This window comes from Drosophila teissieri, chromosome 2L, assembly GCF_016746235.2.
Source record: "Drosophila teissieri strain GT53w chromosome 2L, Prin_Dtei_1.1, whole genome shotgun sequence".
In the NCBI taxonomy this organism is placed as follows: Eukaryota; Metazoa; Arthropoda; class Insecta; order Diptera; family Drosophilidae; genus Drosophila; species Drosophila teissieri.
The window spans coordinates 23638478-23662938 of NC_053029.1; the positions used below are offsets into that span (position 1 = coordinate 23638478).

Here is a 24461-nt window from a genome sequence, read left to right on the forward strand (position 1 = left end):
AGATCTTGGGATAGAGCTCTGTACGACGCGAAGGATGCTGTATTCCGTCTTGTGGTCGATTGATTCTACCGTCGGTAGTTGACAGAGTCGAGACAACGCATCTGATATGTTGTCTCTTCCGGATTTATAGATAACGGTGAACGTATATGCCTGGAGCCGCAGCAGCGAGCTGGGGGCTTGGATGTTGGTTTGAAAATGGCTTCCAAGGGCTTGTGATCAGTTACGAGTTCGAAGTGCAGGCCTGCCAGATAGTAGTAAAATTTCTCCTCTGCCCAAACCAGCGCTAGGCTCTCTTTTTCAGTTTGGGAGTAGCGTTTCTCCACCTCCGACAGGGCCTTGCTAGCAAAGGTAATTATTAAAGGTTCGTTGTCGACTTTGAATTGCAATAACACAGCCCCAAGGGCACCGGGCTGGCGTCCGCAATCACCCGTGTTCGATGCCTTGGATTGAAATATGATAATTTGGGCACCTTATATAGGAGATTATTTAGGTTGCTGAAAGCATTTTTCTCGGCTTCGCCCCAGGTGAATTTGCTTTCAGTTTTCAGCAGTTTTCTTAAAGGATCTGTATGATTTGCAAGGTCCGGAATGAACTTCCCGACGTAGGTTACCAAACCGAGTAAGCTCCGCGTTTCTTCTTTGTTCTTTGGGTCTCTGAAAGATCGGATGACGTCAATTTTCTCAGGGTCGACTTCTATTCCCTTGTCGGATAAAATATGTCCGAGGAATTTTAGTTTGCTTGTCTTCCAGATGCACTTTTCTTTATTCAGTAGGACATTATTTTCCTGGAAGATCTGGCATACTTCTTTTACGGCGCTGTCGATTTCGAGGTCAGTTGCGCCAAAGATGATGATATCATCGATGAAGTTCATGGCGTTAGGTACCGCAAATAGCATCTGCTCGAGAAGGCGTTGAAAAATTTCGGGAGCAGAATTTACTCCAAACATCAAACGCTTATAGCGGAAAAGTCCCCTTGGAGTTATGAACGTTGTTATTTCCCGGCTCGATTCATCAAGGGCCAGTTGGTGATAGGCGTCCTTGAGGTCTAGGCGTGCGAAGAATTTAGCCTCTTTGAGTCTGGTCATAAAGCAGTCGAAAGTTGGTAATGGGTAGTTTTCCCGTAGGATTGCTTTGTTTGCCAGTCGCATGTCGACACATAAGCGGATGTCCCCGTTCTCCTTAAACGCAAGCACGATGGGAGATATCCAAGCACTCGGGCCCGTGACTGGTTCAATTATATCTCGACTCAGGGCTTCATCCAGTTTTTCCATGACTTTGTCCTCGAGCGCTGCCGGGATTCGTCTCACTGGTTGTTGAACGGGTTTCACATCATAATCTATGGAAAGGCTTACTTCAATGTTTTTCCATTTTGGAAAAGGCTCCATTTCCTCAATACGGTTAGTGTTTCTTCTCAGTCGGAGGACTTTTAATTCTATAGCCATGTCTCGGCCCAGCAGAGATTGTTCTCCATTTTCAATCACGTAAAATGAGGCAATCTCTTCGGTACCCGGCTCAACGGAAATTGGGGCCTCGAAAATATACATTACTCGTAGTAATTTATTAGAGGCATAGGCTCGGAATTGCTTTTCTGTATGAGTTCTTACGTCAAAGACTGTGGCTTTTCTCTTCACTAGCAGAGACCAGTCCGCGTGGCTGATAAGGTTAAACTTGCACCCCGAGTCAATATTCAAAGAAATTTCACGGCCTCCCACTCGGCATCGTATGAACTCCTCTTCATCTTCGCTTGACACTTTAAAGCAATGTGCCTCGCCCTTTTTGAGTTTGGAGCTGGTGGCCTCCTCTTCGACAGAGCGAATATACGTGCGGGGCCTTTTTAGGTTATTCCTTTGGGACTTAAGGAATCGGTCGTTCAAGTTAGTTCGGAACTTCCTGGCAAAGTGTCCAGGCTTCGAGCATTTATTGCAAGTCACATTTCTTGCCGGACATGATGGGTCGTTGTGTGTGTGTCCGAATTTTCCACATCTGGGGCACTCCCCACTCTGTTTAAAACCACGATGTGTAATTTTACAGATGGGTTCCGCAATTAGTCTTGATGTCATTTCTTTTGATTCTTTGTTGATCTGCTCCTCAACCTGACATGCTTCGATCACTTCCTCTAGTGAATACTCCTTTCCCAGAAGTCTTTTCTTGAGGTCTAGAGGTGCCCACACATCTATGATTTTATCCTTTAGACATATATTCTCAATCTCCGCTTTTGAGGATCCGAATGCACATCGTTGCATTTGTTGGCGGAGTCGCAGCATGAAATCACCAAAGCTTTCTGTGTCCAACGGTGTCAGGCCTCTAAATAGATGTCTTTCAAACGTTGAGTTTTGCTTCGGTGAGAAGTGTTTATTTAAATGGTCGATGAGGATATTATAGATGTCTTCTTTATTTTAGTCGCTGGGCTCCACCAGCGCACCAGGTAGAGAGTATACTACTGACTGTAGCTGGACTCCTCCCAAAAGCAGTAGCTTACTCCTCTTCCGCTTCTCGGTAACAATACCCTCGGCCTCGAGGTATATTGTAAACGCCCCCAACCACTTCTCCCATTCATTTCGGAGGATTGCCTTGTCGATCACCTCGCACAGAAACGGTTTAATGACACTGTCGGTCATTTTCAATACGGGACCTAGAATTGGGGTTTACGACGAAAGACATTATTAGATTTACGACTTGACTTGTAATTAATACCCGGCTCTCTTAGGAGCTTGTAATTATTACCCAGCCTCAGTTCAATAATACCTCCCATTTACATTTGGGGTTTTGTTGTTTCCGTTTTTCCTTTTAAATTTTATGAATTCTTTTGGCTTGTGGAGGGAATACTGCTCCACCCGACCTTTAACCTTTTTGTTTGCAACTCAAACCGATTACCCAGCTCTTTCTTAAAAGCTTGTAATATTTTTCCTTTTTCCTCCGTTTTTATTATTTTTTTTAAATTACATTTTTTTTTTTAATTATTAAAATAATTATTTATTTATATATTGCGTGTTCTGTTTCTTTTCTTTTTTTTCAAAATATGCTTTGGCTTGTACCACTACTCGGCTCCTCTCTTAGAGCTTATAATGCGTACTCGGCCCTTGCAACTCTTTGGTTGCTAGAGAAATTTCTCTCCAGCTCACCTTTCAAGCTTGTAAAGAGTATTACTCTTATTGGTTATTATACCCGTTACTCGTAGAGTAAAAGGGTATACTAGATTCGTTGAAAAGTATGTAACAGGCAGAAGGAAGCGTTTCCGACCATATAAAGTATATATATTCTTGATCAGGTCAGTAGCGAGTCGATCTGCCATGTCGTCTGTCCGTCGTCTGTCTGTCCGTCTGTCCGTCTGTCGTCTGTCTGTCGTCGTATGAACGTCGAGATCTCAGAATACAAAGCTAGAATTGAGATTAAGCATACAGATCAGGACATAGACGCAGGCAAGTTGTCGATTCATGTTGCCCCCACTCTACGCCACAACGCCTAAACTGCCACGCCACACTTTGAAAAGTTTTGATATTTTTTCATTTTTTTAGTCTTGTAATTTTATCGATTTACAAAAACTTTTGCAGACTATAAGCCAAACGAAAACTGCACGCCACACTTTTGAAAATGTTTTGATATTTTTTATTTTTGTATTAGTCTTGTAATTTTTATCGATTTCTCAAAAACTTTTGCCACGCCCACTCTAACGCCCACAAACCGCCAAAAACTCTCCTTCGCACTTCCACTAGCTGAGTAACGGGTATCAGATAGTCGGGGAACTCGACTATAGCGTTCTCTCTTGTTTTTCTTATATCCTGGTTGCTAGAGAGTGTCTCTCTAACTCACTTTCTCTTAAGCTTGCGAAGAGTAATCTCTTCACTCAGCCTATCTGTCGGAGTGCATGTGTGTTGGATGAGAGTGAGCGAAAAATTGTGCATATAAAATTACTCATTCCGCTTTGTGCTTAACGTCATTTTATGTTGGCAACGTGCAATCTGCACTCACGCAGCTTATTCCTTCTCTCCTCTTTTCCACATTTTTATGTATGTATATGCCGGTAGGCACGTTCCATCACACACACACTCACGCACAGCCTATATCACGCCACTCGTTTACCGTAATTTCGCGCCTTTTTCCTAATTCATCAAATTTACCAAAGTTTTAGTTATTATCATTATCATTTACCGATTTTTCCACTCGTCGCCAATGTAATGACCCACTTACTAAGAGTAACACGCGTTATGATTTATAGATAATATATATATATATATATATATTCAGTTCGTTTATTCAGATCTATGGTATTCGCACATCCACGCTGCTTGGCAGTCCGCTCAGGAGTAATACATTCTCTCACTCAGACACTAGGCCATCGGTAGCGTCTCTCCCGTCGCTGTTCTCCCGGTGCTTGGTTGTTGGCAACGCCGGTCGCCACAGCTAGTATACAAAAACTATAAGTTGACAACAATTGGATTAGGGGGAGTATCGAATTCACCACCGGGCAACGGTGCACACGGCAACAAATGTTGTTGGTTAGAAAAGTTATTTTTATATACTTGTAGAGTAAAAAGGTATACTAACTTCGTTGAAAAGTATGTAACAGGTAGAAGGAAGCGTTTCCGACCATATAAAGTGTATATAGTGACATATTCATTTCTTCATACGACATATTCACTCTAAAGCCGCTAAAGCCGATCTTTTGGAAAGCTTCACTCTCCAAAAGCCTCATAAATAACATACGAACCGTTTAACGGTAACGAGCTTAATGATCTGTTAAGCTTGACATATAAAGCTAAGTAGAACTTAAAAGGCTTATGTTAATCCTCTATAAAAGGTTTGCTGGGCCGAAAGAATACATTTGTAAATTAGTTCTTAACTGACCTCTGGTGAAACTTATTCAAATAAAGATCATAAAAGGAAAATATTTTTTTTTTCATTAAATCTATCACCAAAATAAGTTTATTGGCGCAGTCGGTAGGATACTGAAAAAAAGTCCTAGTAAACTCGTTATCCTTTGACAATCTAGTGAAAAGAGGAAACTTGTACGACCAAGTAACCTTTTCTGATTGTACCCGCGAATTGGCAGCAACAAAGTGATTTCGGTTCGTTTAAAGTGACTAAAATCGGTATCCGCACAAGAACCTGTGCGATCGGAGTTAATTTAAAGACCTAATTTTGTGGACCGCTTCGTGAAGTGAGACCTCCACTAAGGTGTAATACAATTAAAAGGCGCACAGTGCAGTTCACTAAGACATAAGTCTCGACATACTGTAGCAGTCTGTGAACAAAAACATGAGCCCACTAAAATCAAAAGTGCGACCGCTACTATTGTATAAAACAATAAAAAGTTAAAACAGTGCAGTTCACTTAAGGCATAAGTCTCGACATACTAACTTATAAATAAAACTAAAATGGAATTACCAGCGGAAAATATGACTCAATTACTTCGGCAAATACGCCAAGTACCGAAATTCTCTGGAGACCCATCAAATCTCAGCTCGTTCATCAGACGTATCGAATACCTGTTGAACTTATACCCTTCAAACGACGCTCGACAGAAGGCGGTTATATTTGGAGCCATCGAACTTCAAATTGTCGGAGATGCGGAAAAGGTTACCCAATTTGGAATGCACAACGAATGGACAACTTTAAGAGACTCCCTAATCACGGAATTCAAGACTCAGACGCCCCTGGAGGAACTACTAGGAAGATTGTATCGCACACCTTTTAAGGGTAACTTACGTCTATTCTGTGAACAATTAGAAGATAAGTCCACTGTAATTATAAATAAGTTAGCATTAGAGAATGACCGAAATAATATGGTGGTTTATACACAAGTAATGGCAACCACAATAAAAAATACAATTCAACGCTCACTCCCCGATAGGATGTTCATGACCTTAGCGAGATATGACATTTCAACCGTTCAAAAATTAAGGCAAACCGCACAACAAGAAGGTCTATACGAAGACCCAATTTCAAAAACATTCGATAGTCAGCCAAAGCTAAACTCAAATTCACCTAACACCTATAAACATACAAACATTAACCAAATCAAAAACACTCACCCCAACCAACGATTCATTCGCCCCTTTATTCCATCAAATCCCACACAGACCCAAAACACTAACGTAAACAATCAAACCCCTTTTAGACAAATTCCTCCGACCAGACAACAACAACTTAATCAGTACAGAAATTTATACAACGGATTCAGAACAGACTTACTTCAGGACCGTCAAAACGACACCCGAAACTACTATCAGCCCCCCCAACAACCAAGAGTGCCAAAAAAGCGTTTTAGAGAAAGCAGCGAACAATCGCGTATGCAGACAAATGAAAATTTTCACCAGCACGAATTAGATTACGATAACGAAATTGAACACTACATTAATAACGACGAACAGTTCCACGAAGATCAATTACAGAATACTCAGACAGAATTGTTTACAGATCAGCAATATCAACAAGCTGAAAATTTTCCAATACCAGCCTGGGATCCCACCAATACATAGAGATCATGTTTAATAACCACAGATATAGATGCATAGTTGATACTGGCTCTTCGATAAACTTGATGAGCTCAAACTTTTTCAATCTTCAAGTTAACAATAAGCAAATAACTGTCCGAAGTATGACAGGTTATTCTAAATTAAATAAATATGTAGACCTTCCAGCCAACGGTCTTTTTCAACAAACGCAAAAATTCTATATTCATTCATTTTCACCTTATTATGATATTCTGTTAGGAAGAAGAATACTAATGGAGAATAACGGTTTAATAGACTACTCTCGGAAAGAAACAATAATTAACGAAAGAACATTCATTCACAAAGAACTAGATCCATGTGATGAGAACTCTTCGGAAAACTTTAATGCACACTTACAAGAAAACAACTTTACATCAGAAATAAACTATGCCATGGACAACAACATAGACTCAGAACACACATACCGACTAGAACATTTAAATAGTGAGGAAAAATACAGACTTACAAATTTATTAAAAGAGGTCAATGACATTCAATATTCCAAAAATGAAAACCTTACATTCACAAGTATAATACGTCACGATATAAAAACCTCTCACGAAAACCCAGTTTACAAAAGACCATACTCGTACCCGTTTTCCTACGAAGCAGAAGTAAATAAGCAAATTGAGGAAATGTTAAAACAAGGCATTATACGCGAAAGCGACTCCCCTTATTGCAGTCCATTATGGATTGTCCCCAAAAAGATGGATGCCTCTGGCAAACCGAAATTCAGGTTGGTCGTGGACTATCGAAATCTAAATGAAATAACAATAAATGATAAATTTCCGATTTCTAACATGGACGAAATACTAGGCAAATTAGGAAAATGCCAGTATTTTACTACAACTGACTTAGCAAAAGGCTTTCATCAAATCGAAATGGACCCTAAGTCTATACCAAAAACGGCGTTTTCGACCAAACATGGTCACTATGAGTACACTCGCATGCCATATGGCTTAAAAAATGCTCCTGCATCCTTCCAACGGTGCACGAATTACGTCCTAAAATACCTCATAAATAAGCATTGCCTTGTTTATTTAGATGATGTGATCATCTATTCAACATCTCTGAACGAACACCTAGACTCACTGAGGAAGGTTTTTGAGAAACTTAAAGAGGCCAATCTTAAACTCCAATTGGACAAATGCGAATTTTTAAAAAAGCAAACAAATTTCTTAGTTCATATTATAAGTCCAGAAGGCATACAACCAAATAAAGAGAAAGTTAAGGCAATCGAAAAATTTCCTCTCCCAAAGACACCAAATGAAATCAAATCTTTTTTAGGCTTATGCGGATACTACCGTAAGTTCATTCCAGACTTTGCAAAGATTGCAAAACCTCTGACAATATTTCTAAAAAAAGAGCTAAAATAGACACAAGAAACGAAGAATACAATAAATCATTTGAAAAATTGAAAACACTCATATTGAACGACCCAATTTTAATATGCCCTGATTTCACAAAAACATTTCAAGTCACTACTGACGCTAGCAATTTCGCCATAGGAGCCGTATTATCGCAAGACAATAAGCCAGTAAGCTTTGCAAGCAGAACATTAAATGATCATGAACAAAATTATAGCACTATTGAAAAAGAACTACTAACAATCGTTTGGGCAACCAAGTATTTCCGCCCATATTTATAAGGAGTCCCCTTTGAGATTTTGAGCGATCACAAACCCCTTGTTTGGCTAAATAATATTAAAGAGCCTAACATAAAACTACAACGTTGACGAATTAGACTTAGTGAATATAATTTCAAAATCAAATATTTAGAAGGTAAACTTAATCATGTAGCAGACGCTTTATCTCGCGTCAAAATTGAAGAAAACATGGTAGGCGAAGAAGAAAATATTTCAACAGCAGCAACAATACACAGTTCATCAGAAAGCAACGAAACCTACATTGAAATTACAGAAAAACCCATAAACTATTTTGCAAGACAAATTGAATTTATAAAAGATACCATAGATCAAGTAGAGACAACGAAATACTTTTCCAAAATAAAACTAACCATCAAATACGCTGACATGACTCTGACAAAGGCAAAAGATATCCTTATTAAATACTTCTTAAATAATAGCAGTGTTATTTACCTAGAAAACGATAAAGACTTTTTAGTTTTTCAAAAAGCATATCGAGAAACCATTAACCCACATAGTAACGTGAAAATTCTGAAAAGTATCATAATGTTAAAAGACATAAAATCTTATCCTGAATTTAAAGAATTCATTATTAGTCAACATTCTAAATTGTTACACCCTGGTATTGAAAAAACGATACGATTATTTAAAGAAACTCACTATTTTCCCGATTATAATAAATGAATTCAAAACATTATCAATGATTGTGAAGTCTGTAACCTTGCAAAGACAGAACATAGACCAACAAAACTAGTTTTCGAAATAACTCCAGAGACAAATAACCCACGCGAAATTTATGTTATTGACGTTTATGCTATTGACAACAAACAGTATTTATCTTGTATAGACGTTTATTCAAAATTTGCTTCACTTATTAAAACAAACAGTTGAGATTGGTTAGAGGCAAAACGAGCCCTTACTAGAATTTTTAACGACATGGGAAAACCACAGAAAATTAAAGCTGACAAGGACTCCGCGTTTATAAGCACTTCTTTAAAAACTTGGCTAAATAACGAAGACATACAAATAGATATTACCACAAGTAAAACAGGAATAGCAGACATAGAACGCCTTCATAAAACCATAAATGAAAAAATCAGAATTATCAATACTGAAAACAACAGAGAAAATAAAGAAACACGAATGGAAACAATTTTATACATATACAACCACAAGACTAAACATAATACAACCGGACAGATACCGGCTAACATCCTTCTTTACGCAGATACACCTACTTATGATACCCAGATGATTAAAGAAATTAAAATCAAAAATCTTAACAAAAAACGACAGGATTTCGAAATCGACACAAAATTTAGACAAGCACCCTTAACGCGCGCAAAATCAAAGAATCCCTTTAGAAAAACAGGCAGAATAGAACAATTAGACGAAAAACATTATAACGAAAATAATAGAGGTCAAAACGTTATTCATTATAAAAGCAAATTTAAAAAGGAAAAAGAAAGTTAATGACAGCAAATACTTGCAGCAAACCGACACCTCCCAATCATCGGACTCATAATCACCATAATAACTTGTATTGCGACACAAACTACAGCAGGAACAATCGAAATCAACCCAATAGAAAACAATCAAGGATTTATCTTGTTTGAATCTGGAACAATACAAATCCCCATCACCTTTATGCATCACTGTCTCACCATACATATTACAGAAGTTGAAGAAACATTTAATAGTATAATTAAACAATGTCAAGAATTTAAAAATGTCACACAAATTAAATATTTAACCGAGAAAATGGAAAGAGAAATAAATGGCAAACGCATCTCAAAACGAAACAAACGAGGACTGGCTAACTTTGTAGGTTCTACATTAAGATATCTTTTTGGCACACTAGACGAAGACGACAGACAACATATTGAACAACAAATTTCGACTCTATCACAAGACACAGTACAGGCCAGCACTCTAAACCACGTTATTGACAGTCTCAATAATGGCATAGAAATAATTAACAACCAGTCCAATTCGTTGAAAAAGGAACAAAAATTGAATCTATTAATATTTAATATTGAACATTTTACTGAATATATCGAAGACATTGAAATGGGTTCACAACTAACACGACTAGGAATATTTAATCCTAAACTACTAAAACATGACAATATTGGAAACATTAATTACAAAAATCTGATAAACATAAAAACTTCAGCTTGGTATAACGTACCTACTAATGAAATATTCCTAATGTCCCACATTCCTATGAATTCAATTGAACGACCAACTTTCATAATTGCACCTTACCCCGACAATAATGGCCAAATTATTAAGGAAAATATTGAAGGCAAATTCTACTCACATAACAACTATGTTCTAAATACACTAACAAAGAATATTGTCAAAGACCATTGCATAGCTAACATAATAAAACACGAACCACCAACTTGTACTTTTCAAAAATATCGTAAACAATCCTATATTCAATACATTAAACCAAATATACTTATAACCTGGAATATGACCAGAGAAAAACTTTATCACAATTGTAACGGTCAAGAAATTTATATTGAAAATAATAAAATTATAAAAATATCCAACTGCACAGCAGAAATAAAACAAATTACAATATCTAATAGTATTCAACAATACACAAATGTAATATTTACTGAACAATGTAACAAAATGAACAATTCACACATAGAAATTAAAGACATGATTTTGTTAAACAATAAGAGTAACACAATTTACAGAAACATACTAATAATCTTCATATCTGTTTTAGTTTTATTTTACATATTTTACTTTTATATGAAATGTAAAACAGCGCCACACAAAATTATTATCTCTTACCTAAACCAAGTAAAACCACTAACAAAAATATCGAAAAAGAAACAGAAATAGCTGAAATTGCAAATCCAGTACCACACTTATATCCAGAAATAATCGCTTGAGGACAAGCTAATATCTAAAAGGTGGGGGAGTGACATATTCATTTCTTCATACGACATATAGTGACATATTCATTTCTTCATACGACATATTCACTCTAAAGCCGCTAAAGCCGATCTTTTGGAAAGCTTCACTCTCCAAAAGCCTCATAAATAACATACGAACCGTTTAACGGTAACGAGCTTAATGATCTGTTAAGCTTGACATATAAAGCTAAGTAGAACTTAAAAGGCTTATGTTAATCCTCTGTAAAAGGTTTGCTGAGCCGAAAGAATACATTTGTAAATTAGTTCTTAACTGACCTCTGGTGAAACTTATTCAAATAAAGATCATAAAAAGGAAAATATATTTTTTTTCATTAAATCTATCACCAAAAAAAGTTTATTATATAATATATACTAGTGGGCCCTGCGCTTCGCCGCATGTAGTCTTAAAATTCAATGAAAAATTCCTAGAATTGGTTATATGAAAGTCATTTATTTTATTTGAAAATTGTTATTTTCAATCCAAAACATTTGGATAAACTATATTTTTCGTTTGTCCGTTTGGAGCGAATACAAATAAAGAGTTTGGAATGCCAACTCTTGAACAGGCTACGTATAGCTGCACATGAGAAAAACACGGCTCTTCCAAATTCAACCCGCATACTTGAAGCGTTTGTCCTTGTGCCTTATTGATGGACATGGCAAATGATAGACGCACTGGGAATTGCAGTCGCTTAAATTCAAACGGCATGTCTGTTGGTATCAACGGAATACGCGGAATGAGCACCATTTATCCGTTCGCTTTTCCAGTCAATATCGTGGCTTTAATTAAATTCGGCATCAATTACAGTAGCCACATCATCGATTGTCGGTGCATTAAATCGTCTTGCATGCTCTCCGATGGGTGTTATATCGGCTTTTATGATGATTTTAGGAGGAGAAAGAAGAAGGAGGAAGGAGGATGAAGAAGGAAGAAGAACTAATCACCTTGAACGTCGGCTTAAAATTGTCTCTTACAATTTTTGTCGCACCAAAAGAAGTCATTTGAAATGATGCATTGTATTCTTGAATATGAGACAAAAAGTGTGTCGACGGTGATACCATTCCAAAAATCAGCGAACGTAGTGGATCGGGTGGAGATTTAAATGTTGGCAATTTTACTTTGCCGTTAGCACAGCACATGCCATCTGTTTCATTTGGAAATTTGGCTGCACCACAATGTGCACATCTCACCGTCATTCCACCAATACAACCATATGCACTGTAATCAATCGCACTATCGTAATTAAAAGCAGCAAGGAGCGTTTGCTGCAAAACACGAACTCCCGCTCGCATTGGCCGATTTCGAGGTGGCTGCCTATCAAGAGATCGATTAGGTGAGTTTTGATTTCGTGCATATCGATCTCTTCTATCTGCATTAATTTGTGCACGCTCTTCCTCACTTTGCAATGTTCTATTCGACCTTAAAGTATAAGCATTACGTGTACGGCGACTAATATTAGTACGCCTTGGTCGTGGCATTTTATTTGCTGAATGATGAAATTTAAGGCACAACTAACACTATAAATATATGATGCAAAATACTTACATGGAATACGATTTCCAAATAAAATATCCAATCTGATTTCCAAAAGCACAACATTTAATGAAATATAATAGTACTCTAGAACTAAGTGAGCAGAGAAAAATTACATCCTATATTTCAGAAATGGCGCTGCAGCTTAAATGCGGATGAAGAAGAAGAAGGAATAAGGAGCATGAAGACTCCTTATTCCTTCTTCTTCTTCATCCGCATTCTTCCTCCTCCATCTTCTTAATCCTTCTCCTTCTTCTTCCTCTTCCATCTTCTTAATCCTCCTTCTTCTTCTTCCTTCTCCTTCTTCCTTCTTCGTCTTCCTCTTCCTTCTTCTTCATCCTTCTTTTTCTTCTTCATCCTCTTTCTTCTTCCTCTACCTTTTTCTTCTTCCTTCTTCGTCTTCCTCCTCTTCCTTCTTCTGAAAACCTGCGTGATTGTTGATGCTTTAGTCTTCTTGCTTTATTGCGTTCGGCTCGTGTAAATTCTAATTGATGAAGAAGAAGGAGGATGAGGATGAGGAAGTCGAAGAAGGTGGAAGTGGTGAGTTTAACCTCAAATGCACGATACACATAATTAACACAGTTCAACTTACCACCTCAAAAACAAATGCCTGCTGTTACAATTTATTTATGAACCAAATAAAGTTTGTCTCATAAATTAAATAAAACGAAAAGAACAGAGAGGAATAACATCCTATGTTTTAGAAATGGCGCTGCATGTAAAAAACGGTTTTCCCGCTTTTCTTTTGACTTTTTCCAGAATTTCCTTTGCTCTTTTCCTAACGGAGCCCGAGACCTATCCAACGAATGCAAAACCGTTGAAATCGGCTCATGCGTTCTGGAGTTATAATCATTGGTGAAACTTGTTCTCAATTTTCAAGTCGATCTGGCCATGTTCGTCCATCTGTCCGTCTGCCTCTCCGGCCGTATGCACGTCGAGATCTCAGGAACTATAAAAGCTGGAAAGTTGAGATTCAGCACGTAGACACTATAGACTTAGACGCACCGCAAGTTTGTTCACCCATGATGCCTCGCCCACTCTAATGCCCACACACCGACCAAAACTGCCACGCCCACAAATGTTTTGATATTTTTTCACATTTTGGTTAGGCTTGTAAATTTCTATATATATATATTAAACAAAACGTAATGCACATAGATTTTTTGAAATGTTTTAGAAGCTATTTTTTTTATTTTGTTTTTGATGGCATTTGAAAAAAAAAGCATAGGTCAAATATTTTTGTTTGCTCGTTTTGCCGGCTGTTTTATGCTCAGCCATATATGTGCTCTGCTCATATATGCTAAACGGACTCCTTTCACGATGTAAATTATTGAGGGTGCGGGAAGCTGGATACAATCCTTTCTTTGATGATCGTAACGACGCCGCAGCACTACTTCCGCTCATTACTTCTTGTTTATTGCTATAAAAAGCTGATTTTTATACACAAGTCGTCCTCTTGACATACAGTAAGTTGATCTGAAAAAGTGGATCTTCCTTTCATTCCAGTCCCGGAATCCCGGAATTTGGTAGATGATCGGAACGAAGATGTCCTCTCTGGGCTCACTGGACTTCTATTGATTCTGGATGGTTTTATTGGTGAATCTTCAAAGTCTTATGATCTTAGAAATAGGGTGTACGTAGTAAGTGTGATCATCTTTTTTGGGTATCTCTGTATTCGTTGATATCATTGACAAACATATTTTAGGTTGAACAGGGCTTAAGACTAGCTATTTTTGGGATGTTCTGAACTTGCAAAAAGAAATGCACTATAAAATATTACTGAAAGGTATACGTACCTTTTTCACATTGTACAATTTGAAGATATTATTAAAGATCAGTGACCAAAATTCAAATTTATATTATATTTATAACGTATTGCATAGAAGAGTTAATCCATATAGATTCTTTATTCACTAAGCACCAACAAAATTTTTGAATGGATGCATTACACATAAAATATTTTTTTATTCTTTTGGGAATGTTAACAAAAATAAAAAAAACCCAAGTTGCCTATTGTCTATTATAACTCTGTATACTATTGCAGCATTAGTATATATATAATACAAATTGGTTATAGCGAGTTTAGATCATAAACAACGGAATTTATGATTTCTTTCTATAACATTTTTTAAATTAATTTTTCGGCTTTAAATATATTATGGATTGCTTTTTTAGAGAAGCACTTAAGAATGCAAAGAATTTATTCTTCACAATCTTATGCCCAAATGCAAATAACAAAATTCCCTTAAAAAAAATATTATAAAACATGTTGTAGGAAAATTTTACTTGCCAATGGGGTACCCTCTGGTAATCATATTCACAAAGTTATTTTAAACTTAAAGATAGTTAAACCTATATCCTGCATGAAAATACAATGATCATGGAATTTTATCGATTATAATGATTAAGTATTTGGACCATTGGTTAAATGTGATGTATTTAATGCAGATGCTGATCCGTGGAAACGCTATATTACAACAAACTTGTTTGCGTATCATTTATTTGCGTTCGTTTTTCAATATTTCTAAAGTGCTAGAAAACACTCCTAACATTAAATCCATTGATATAAATTCCGCCGGTTTATTATTGTTTAGAGCGGTTTAGTTGTTGAAAAAGTTTACGGTTTACGATGTCGCTAATCGAAAATGTACCGGTGAATACCTTTCGGAATTATTTAAATATTCTAAATGATTCCTCTTCTAAAGACGAACTTAAGCTGAAAGCTACTCAAGAGCTAAGTGAACACTTTGAAATGATAATGCAAAGTCCAGCATATCCATCTTTCTTAGAAAATTCGTTAAAAATATTTTTGCGTATACTTCAGGATGGTGAGCCTCAGTTTATTCAAGAAAATACAATGCAGCACGTAAGTTCCATAAACTCAAGTAACACTTTGTTTATAATGACAAATTAGGACTTCCTGCTTGATATATTTAACTTTAAAATGCAAATTTAAACTTTTTTAAATGTTTTCTTAACAAATAATTAGAACTTTTGTACATATGCATATATATAATTGTGTATAGCTTAATACATATGCATGTATATAGGTATTGACATTTTTTATGTAGAACATATGGTAAAATTGCTTGTCGATCGGGTGACCCAAAGCTCCAGGAACAATCGGTTAAAACAAAAACCACAGTTTTGAATCAAATTTTGGACGTTAAGGGCCATTATTAATCCTTAATCAAGTCTATTCTTTTCACAAAAAACCCCTTTCCTCTATTATTTGATATAAATTGCTCTGTTTCGTTGTTGCTTTCAGCAGCTTAATGGAACGTTTTCACCAACAAACTGATACAATAAAGAAGAATTAGGATCGTAAAAAAAAGTCTATAGTGTATAGTGCTCACAGCATTTTAGCAAAGACCAATAATATTTTCAGGATGCAATGTAGCGCCAAAATTGTATGGACCTAAAAATATAATACCATTGCATGTGTTAGTAATACAACAACCCTTCAGTATTTTTCCTCGCGAGAGTTTGAAAAAACAAATCTCACAGGCTTTTTCTAGCAAAGTTTTGAAAGCTCAAAGAAGCTGGGTCCGCAAAAATCGAATTTTTGAAATTTGAAAGATAGAATCGTTTGACCATGTTTGACCACCAATTACTTTTTTTTGACCACGTCCTGTTTTCAAGATATGAAATTTCGAAAATTTTCGAACTTCAAAAAGTTGACTTTTTTTTTAAATCGCAATAACTTCGTTTGACCACGTTTGACCACCCTTTAGAATTTTGAAAAAACTTTTAGTTTAGAAAATATAAACACTTAAGGAATTCAGCATTTTCCATACCACACAACTCAATATTTTCAAAAAAAAAGGTTAGACCATCCTTTAAAAATGCTTTTTATCGTTTGACCACCCTTTAAAAATTGATTTTTTCGTTTGCCCACCCTTAAAAAAAAATATTTTCGTTTGCCCACCTCTTAAAACTAAATATTTTCAAAAAAAAAGGTTTGACCATCCTTTAAAAATGCTTTTTATCGTTTGACCACCCTTTAAAAATTGATTTTTTCGTTTGCCCACCCACAATTTTTAAAGTGTGGTCAAACGATAAAAAGCATTTTTAAAGGATGGTCAAACGATTTTTTTTGAAAATATTTAGTTTTAAGAGGTGGGCAAACGAAAATTTTTTTTTTTAAGGGTGGGCAAACGAAAAAAAACAATTTTTAAAGGGTGGTCAAACGATAAAAAGCATTTTTAAAGGATGGTCAAACCTTTTTGTTTCAAAATATTGAGTTGTGTGGTATGGAAAATGCTGAATTCCTTAAGTGCTTATATTTTCTAAACTAAAAGTTTTTTCAAAATTCTAAAGGGTGGTCAAACGTGGTCAAACGATGTTATTTCGATTAAAAAAAAAAAATTTGTTTTGAGGTATAGAAAATGCCTAATTCTCTAAGTGTTTATATTTTCTAAACTAAAAGTTTTTTCAAAATTCTAAACGAAGTTATTGCGATTTAAAAAAAAACAAGAGAGAACGCTATAGTCGAGTTCCCCGACTATTAGATACCCGTTACTCAGCAGCTAAATTTAAAAAACAATAAATATGCCTTCATATATTTACGTAACTTTTCGCCGCTCGAATTAGCTTCCGATTAAAATTTTGAAATCGGTACCCAGGGAACACCACGTGGAGGCCGTTGAGTTACAACGGGGTCGTTTAAACCAAAATCAGTTTTGGGGACCTACGAGTCGACTTGAGTTTTCAAACTTTGAAAAATTTATAAAACTCCATGTTCCCCAAAAATTTCGTTTGTCCGTAGCATACGGAGGCATAGATATTGTTATTATTATATTAAATAATTAAAAAATAAATTAAATTAAATTAGCAAACTTATTTAAAAATATTTATTATTATTTTTTTTTTTTTTATTTTTTTGTGGGTTTTTTCTTGTTTTTGTTTTAAATTAAATTAAATTATTAGACTTATTTAAAAATATTAATTATTTTTTTTAAGTTTTTTTTTGTGGTTTTTATTTTTTTTTATTTAATAATAAATACATCTAATAACTAAAAAATTCAATTTTTTTTTTGGGGTTTTTCTTGTTTTTTTTTTAATTAAATTAAATTATCAGACTTATATAATAATATTAATTTTTGTTCTTTTTTTGTTTTTTTTTTTTTTAATAATAAATACTTATAATGAAAATAAATAATAATAATAAATACTTATTTAGTTTATATTTAATAAAATAACTACAATACCTAATCTGCCTCCCTAACGCTAACTAATATACCACTGTGGTAACTATATGTGGTCTCAAATGTGCGCGCAGTGGCCCTATTATCGAAAATATTTGAAAACGCCCAATCAATATGCGTATTGCAATTGGTTGTAGACGAATCCAAATCTAGCAAAGAACCAAAACCCTTTACATCTACTAAAAAATCGAAAATTTGCTTGCAGCAGCCAGAGATGGAGTGGAGGCACAAGTTAAAATCTCCTAACACTAAACAATTACTATTTAAAAATGTGTGGTTCTGAAATAACTCCTTAAATTCAGTTTCAAACTTCTTTAAGGGATAGGTCGGACTTTTATATAAAACTAGAATCCCTAAAGATCGGTACTTAAAGATAGCAAACTCAAACACTGGAGAGGCTAAATTTAAAGGATTTGAAAAAAATCGACCACTTGAGCAAAGACTAACATTCTCAAATAGTTCGTTTCGAATAAAAACGAGAATGCCTCATTTTGGTCGGGCTCCGCTAGCTACTGACTGGCAATCTAATCTCACTGCTGTGGTAAAGCCAGGAATTTCATATACTTCATTTGAGTATGTTGATGCTTCAACGAAGCACAAAATAGAAGACCTAAGCATTAGCCGATCGGAACAAACATCGCTAATGTGGCAGTGTAAACTTTCCGTATTATGGAAAAAAATATGAAGGTTCGGACTATTGATTAAACAATCGAAATGGGTATTCAGTAGCTTAGTGGAACGCAATTCTCGGAGCTCTGCTTCTGAAGCTGAATCCTGAGCGGATCTTGGGGGGAAATAAGGTCCAATAATGAAGAGACCTGCCGCAGTTGTTGCTCTACTACAGGCTACATACAGCGCAGCTCTCTGCATGCTGGAGTTAGTGTGAACTACCACTTTACTGTACGTAGCTCCTTGACTTTTATGAATAGTAATGGCTTCTGCAGGAACCACTGGAAACTGCTTTCGGTCAATTGTAGTTGCCTGATTAGAATTAATTTGAAAATTTTTTATTATTTTCGAAATCGGCGTCCATAAAGCCTCCTCACAATGTCTGCGCTTGGAACGCGCATTTACTCCTATGCTTTCATCTAAAAATTGTATCCAAAGAAGATCTGGAGTGTTGGACGTACTGAAGCCTATCTCCCTAAGGACACCAGTGGCTCCGTTTACGAGGCCATCTGATGTATCTACATTGACCGTCATCATATATTTGGCAGTGGTTTTTAAAGTCAGAGAGGTACACAATCCTTGTGTCTCAGATGTTTTTAGGGACCTAGCTTGTTCCAGACATCTGTTCCTCTGCTCTAAGCTTATTTGAGCGGACTTAACTGAGTCTATAGCTTCCGAGAGAAATTGAGCAGTGGGAATCGAGTTAAGCTTCTCCCTATTGTACCGATCTGTGTCCTGATTACTTGTAAAAAGGTGAATTGAGTCATTTGGAATTTGACTTTCATTGGAAATTCTAGATCTAAGCAAGCTAACATCATCAGACGTCATTTGGCCGGATGCCATGTTATTGAGTGCAATAGCAAACGGTTGGTCATCTCGCTGTCGCATTATTTCTGTGAGTTCAAAAAACCTAAAAGGACTCCACAGATACGATCCAAATATAGCACTGTATGGATCATGCGCCGGGGGCTGAAAAATCCAGCGATCACATACGGGCCGCAACTGTCTAAGATCGCCGAACACGATAACCGAAATACCTCCGAAAGGAGTTTCAACATTAGAAAATATTTGCTTTAGGCGAGAGTCTAAATGAGAAAACATTGTTGCACCGACCATAGAAATTTCGTCTATTATAAGAATTTTAAGATCAAGAAATCTTGAACGAAGGGTATTCAACAAATCAGGACTTAAACTTCTAAATGCGGACCCAGCCTGATTTACAGGGAGAGAGAACATGGAATGAAGAGTGGATCCTCCGATTCCGAAAGCAGCTTTGCCTGTGGGAGCACACAGTAAAATTTTTACCGAAGTTGGGTCGCATCCTACTCTACCATTATACTCCTTGGATAGGGACTGAAATAAGGTTGATATTAATCTACTTTTGCCGACACCTGCTCCGCCACCTACGAACTCATAAAAAGTTCGATTTGTCCTTGCATTATGCAAGACATGAGTAAGAAAAGTTTTTTGCTCCAAATTTAGTGATCTAACTAAATTGGCTAAGTTTAAAGGGGATATAAGTGGCGGAAGCTTTATTACCCGGATATTGCTATCCGGATCAACATCTAACAAATTGTTGCTGAAGTTTAAAACATTAATTTGAGAAGATATTTCAGGAATAGCTAATGCCCTAAACTCCTCATTATGTTCGACCTCCTCTTCTTCATTTTCTTCTATATTATCTGCCTCCATGGCCCTTCTAAGCGCGTCTTCTAAACTATCTATGGCATTATACTTTTCAAAGTTGGCTTTAATAGCCTCCTCATTCTCCTTATAAAATTCCTCGCAATTTCTTTGAATTAAATCTACCTGTTCGTTTCGCCACGGAGAAAAGAGCATAACTAACGATCTAAAATAGTTAATCCTATCTGTATTAATATTAAATGGCCTATACCTAATAATACTAGCCCTATTTCTTTCCCTAATAAAACCGCTTCCATCTCGGAGCGGAAAATATACTTCTCCTAACACGTCATTGCCTTCTTCAGTTTCATCGTCACTATTTGCCCTCTGACGAGTACTTCTACGGCTTTTCGAAAACTCAAAATTTGCTGAAAAATCGGCTAAACACAGGCCTTCATGGAAATCTGGTCTTTGTTCGTATCTATCCAGCAATCCTTTCAGAAATATGTCAGTTGAATTCTGAGGCATATTTTGAAGGTCGCGTGTAGGTCTAAGCATACGAACTCGTTGTTCTGGAGGGAAGGTGTTGATATGAACGCACTTATTACTTGCTTCGGACAACGCCATTCCCAGACAACAATACACGGCTTCCTGAGCAGATATCTCAGTGCCTGAAATAAACTTGTAACCGAGATACTGTAGCTTTTGTCGAGTGCTTGAATTGCCTCTTCTAATGTCATTAGCTGCTTCTCGCATTAACTTCGAAATACCCCGTTGGGATTTGTTAATATAATTAATAATGTAGCTACAGCAAGCAAAAGGGTCCAAAATTAACTGGATATCCATATTTGCCCTTTGCATAGAAAGAATGTGTTTATTATAAGCATTTACTTGAATTTCTGCAAATGTTCTCTTCAGAAAAATCTGTGGTTTTTTCAAACTAGACCTAATATCACATGGTTGTGAGTAAGAAAATTTTCAAATATGCTTAAATGGCTAATCATGTCATCTGCATGATTGCGAAGCAGAAAATCTCGAATTTTTTTGAAGTTTTCGTGATGAAGAGAATTTTGAGTTGCTTCGGGAAGTGGATTTAAAATTTCCGTCTGGGGCATTGGAGGGTATGGAATACCGAAACGACAAATAGATTGTTCCCGCACTTTTTTAAGACACGAATGCCCGTGCTTATGCTTTTGGTATTCAATATACGGAGCCAAATCTGGGTTTGTAACATCCACAGTTACAAACTGATCAATGAAGGCTATTACAGTACGTATAGACTCTTCATTGTTTAAATTGTTTCATTGTGAATATGAGGCGAACCTCTCTGTTGAAACTCAACTCGCCAGTAATAGGTAGTAACGAAATTACTTCCAAAGACACCCCCTGGCTTTTTCATAAGTTTTAAAACTTCTCTATACCTGTAATCAAAATATCTAGCGCACGTCACTGGGTCTGTTCTTATAAGGCGCGCCTTTTCCCCAAACTGCAAACTTGAAGCTTCTTCTTCACTTATATTAACCCTATCTACATTGCGCTTGAGCAGTACTAGCAGCTCTGGCCACCTAGTTTCAGCGGCCGATAAAGTTATGAAAAAAGTTGGCAGCCCAAATTGGCGAATGAGCAGGAGACGTGCGAATGTCCCTAAGGATCCTATATCCCTCATCATGACAAATGAGGTTGCCAATAAAATCTTCATTTAGGACGTTAGCAGCTGTTATGGCACTGGAGGCACTCCGCTTACGTAAGCAAGTTGAAATATTATTTCGAATTTTTATCAATTCCAAGAAAACCTTATCAGTTCGACAACCTCGTCTATCTACATTCCTAAGTTCAGATCTAACTATGGTTGTGTAGCTTTCTGAAGATGGTCTTTTTATGCCAGCATATATGCTAGGGAATGCCAGTTCTTCAGAATCAGTATCGAGAATTACGTCGAGAGGCTTTTGGCCCTCACCTGGAGCTATTGTAATTCTCGTCATTCCTACATTATGTGTCTGGTTATTCTCAAGCAATGTTTCTTGTCCTCCAGGGTTTAGTTCTTCGGCTTCTGTATTCAGATCCGAATTACGCGCCTCCGAATTTTCATCCTCCTGCTGGATGGCTAGTTGTCCCTCTACAAAGGCTACATCAGCTTGAGATGCTACGAATGGAACAGTATCGGATGTGAAGTCAGAGATCCACTGCTCGTTAACTGACACATTGTGCTTCCTATAAAGCTCAGTATTAACTAAATACCTAATAGCGTCAGCAATTTTGGCAGGCCGTATGGTTTCTGCCATGAAATCATGTCCATATTCCATTCTTCGTTTGAGGTGGAGCTGTATTACCTCAGCCTCATTGAAAGCTCGTGGAAGAGACGTCACGATATTGCTTACCGGAATTGGGACATTGACAACTGCTCCTTTAATAGCACTTTGACGCTCGTGACCTATTGATTTAATTATCATAAATGGAAGGCGAGGTGAAATCAGTCGTTCTTCCAAGGGAGTTAGGCCCCTCAAAGAGTTATGAATTTCTGGGAAATCTAAGCCGTTTGAAATGGCTCCTTTGGGCTTTCGGCCGGCTTTTATGTTGCTATGACAAGTTTTGCAAAACTTGAAAAGATTACCAATAAAGCAAGATGTCTTGCATTTTGGTATATCTCTTCCCTGAACTCGCAATGTTCTTCCAAATAAGTCCTAGAAAGCTTACTTATTTGCTTGGGGAACCACAATCCTTTGCAACAAAAGCAAATCTGATCTGGGCCAAGCTTAACATTCCTATTGAATGTAGCTATGTGAGCTTCTATTTCAATAGGCCTGATTCTAATAGTCCTATTTTCCTGAGCTATATCAAGTCTAATCTCCTGACTTCGAAATGCATTCCGAAGATTTTCTGCTTCCCTATTAGCACTAAGGCTTCTATACTGACTAACTCTTTGACTTATATTTCTAATTGCATCGATAGTTGCTTGTCGAGCAGCTAATCGTGCGCTTCGTCGAGCAAGTGTATTTCTTGCCTGCTCGACTACCCTGCGATCCCTACCGGCCCTATCCCTAGCTCTGTTAGCCCTATCACGCTCTCTTTCTAATAAGCGTTCCTGTGTATCTCTTGCTAGTGCTCGACGCAGGGTATTTGCTTCTTGCTCACCCGCGCGATACACGATATCCAAGCGCCTTCTTCTATGGTTGGCAGTGTTTTGTTCCTGCTCCATAAACCTAATCTCGCTATCTTGTCGCCTTACAGAACGACGTCGAGTATCGGCTGCTTGCTCAATTGCGCGAAAAGCAGGATCCAAGCGCCTTTCCCTATGGTCAGCAGTATTTTGAACCTGCTCCACAGCTCGATTCTCGCTATTTTGTCGCCTTTCAGAACGACGTCGAGTATCGGCTGCTTGCTCAATTGCGCGAAGAGCGGGATCCAAACGTCTTTCCCTATGCTCAGCAGTGTTTTGGACCTGCTCGACAGCTCGATTATCGCTGATTCGCCGTCTTATAGAACGGCGCCGAGTATCGGCTGCTTGCTCAACTACGCGAAGAGCAGGATCCAAGCGCCTTTCTCTATGGCCAGCAGTATTTTGAACCTGCTCCATAGCTCGATTCTCGCTATTTTGTCGCCATTCAGAACGACGTCGAGAATCAGCTGCTTGCTCAATTGCGCGAAGAGCGGGATCCAAACGTCTTTCCCTATGCTCAGCAGTGTTTTGGACCTGCTCGACAGCTCGATTATCGCTGATTCGCCGTCTTATAGAACGGCGCCGAGTATCGGCTGCTTGCTCAACCACGCGAAGAGCAGGATTCAAGCGCCTTTCCCTATGCTCTGCAGTGTTTTGGACCTGCTCCACAGCTCGATTCTCGCTGATTCGCCGTCTTATAGAACGGCGCCGAGTATCGACTGCTTGCTCAACTACGCGAATTGCAGGATCTAGTCGCCTTTGAGAACGAAACTGAGTGTCAGTCGCTTGCTCAATCGCACGAACAGAGCGATTCAAGCGTCTAGACAGACACTGTATTGACGCCCTGCTCTGCATTCCTGACTAAGGAATCTTCCCTCCGCCTACGCTGAGATACTGTGTTTGCCACTCTCTCCATCTCTGCATATCCTTCATTTTCCCTATTTATCCTATATCTCAACAATTGCGTTCTTGCACGTTGAGAAGCAGTGGGTCTATTTAAGCGAGGCATTTCTAGCAATTATATACACGACTTAATAAAGTATTTATAAATATATATATTAAATATTTCGAATTTATTATTTATTGAACCCAGAAACAATACTTAACAGAAAAATAATATTATAAGAATGAGTATTTAAAAAGACTCAAGCTTATATTATTATTTTAAATATCAATATAATTTAATTAATAGTA

General features: G+C 37.2%; 1 protein-coding gene across 5 annotated transcripts in view; it reads left to right on the plus strand.

Annotated features, from left to right (window-relative positions):
• Window positions 1-15185: 15185 nt before the first annotated feature.
• LOC122626569 (transcription-associated protein 1) overlaps window positions 15186-24461 on the plus strand; it is a 189537-nt gene continuing 180261 nt past the window's right edge. For 3 of the 5 annotated variants that reach the window (XM_043806881.1, XM_043806882.1, XM_043806883.1), the window contains exon 1: window positions 15186-15477. In XM_043806881.1, coding sequence (XP_043662816.1) covers window positions 15241-15477 — 237 coding nt within the window. In that variant the 5' untranslated portion in view covers window positions 15186-15240. The remainder of the gene's footprint in view (window positions 15478-24461) is intronic. The other 2 variants (XM_043806879.1, XM_043806880.1) reach the window with 1 other exon arrangement.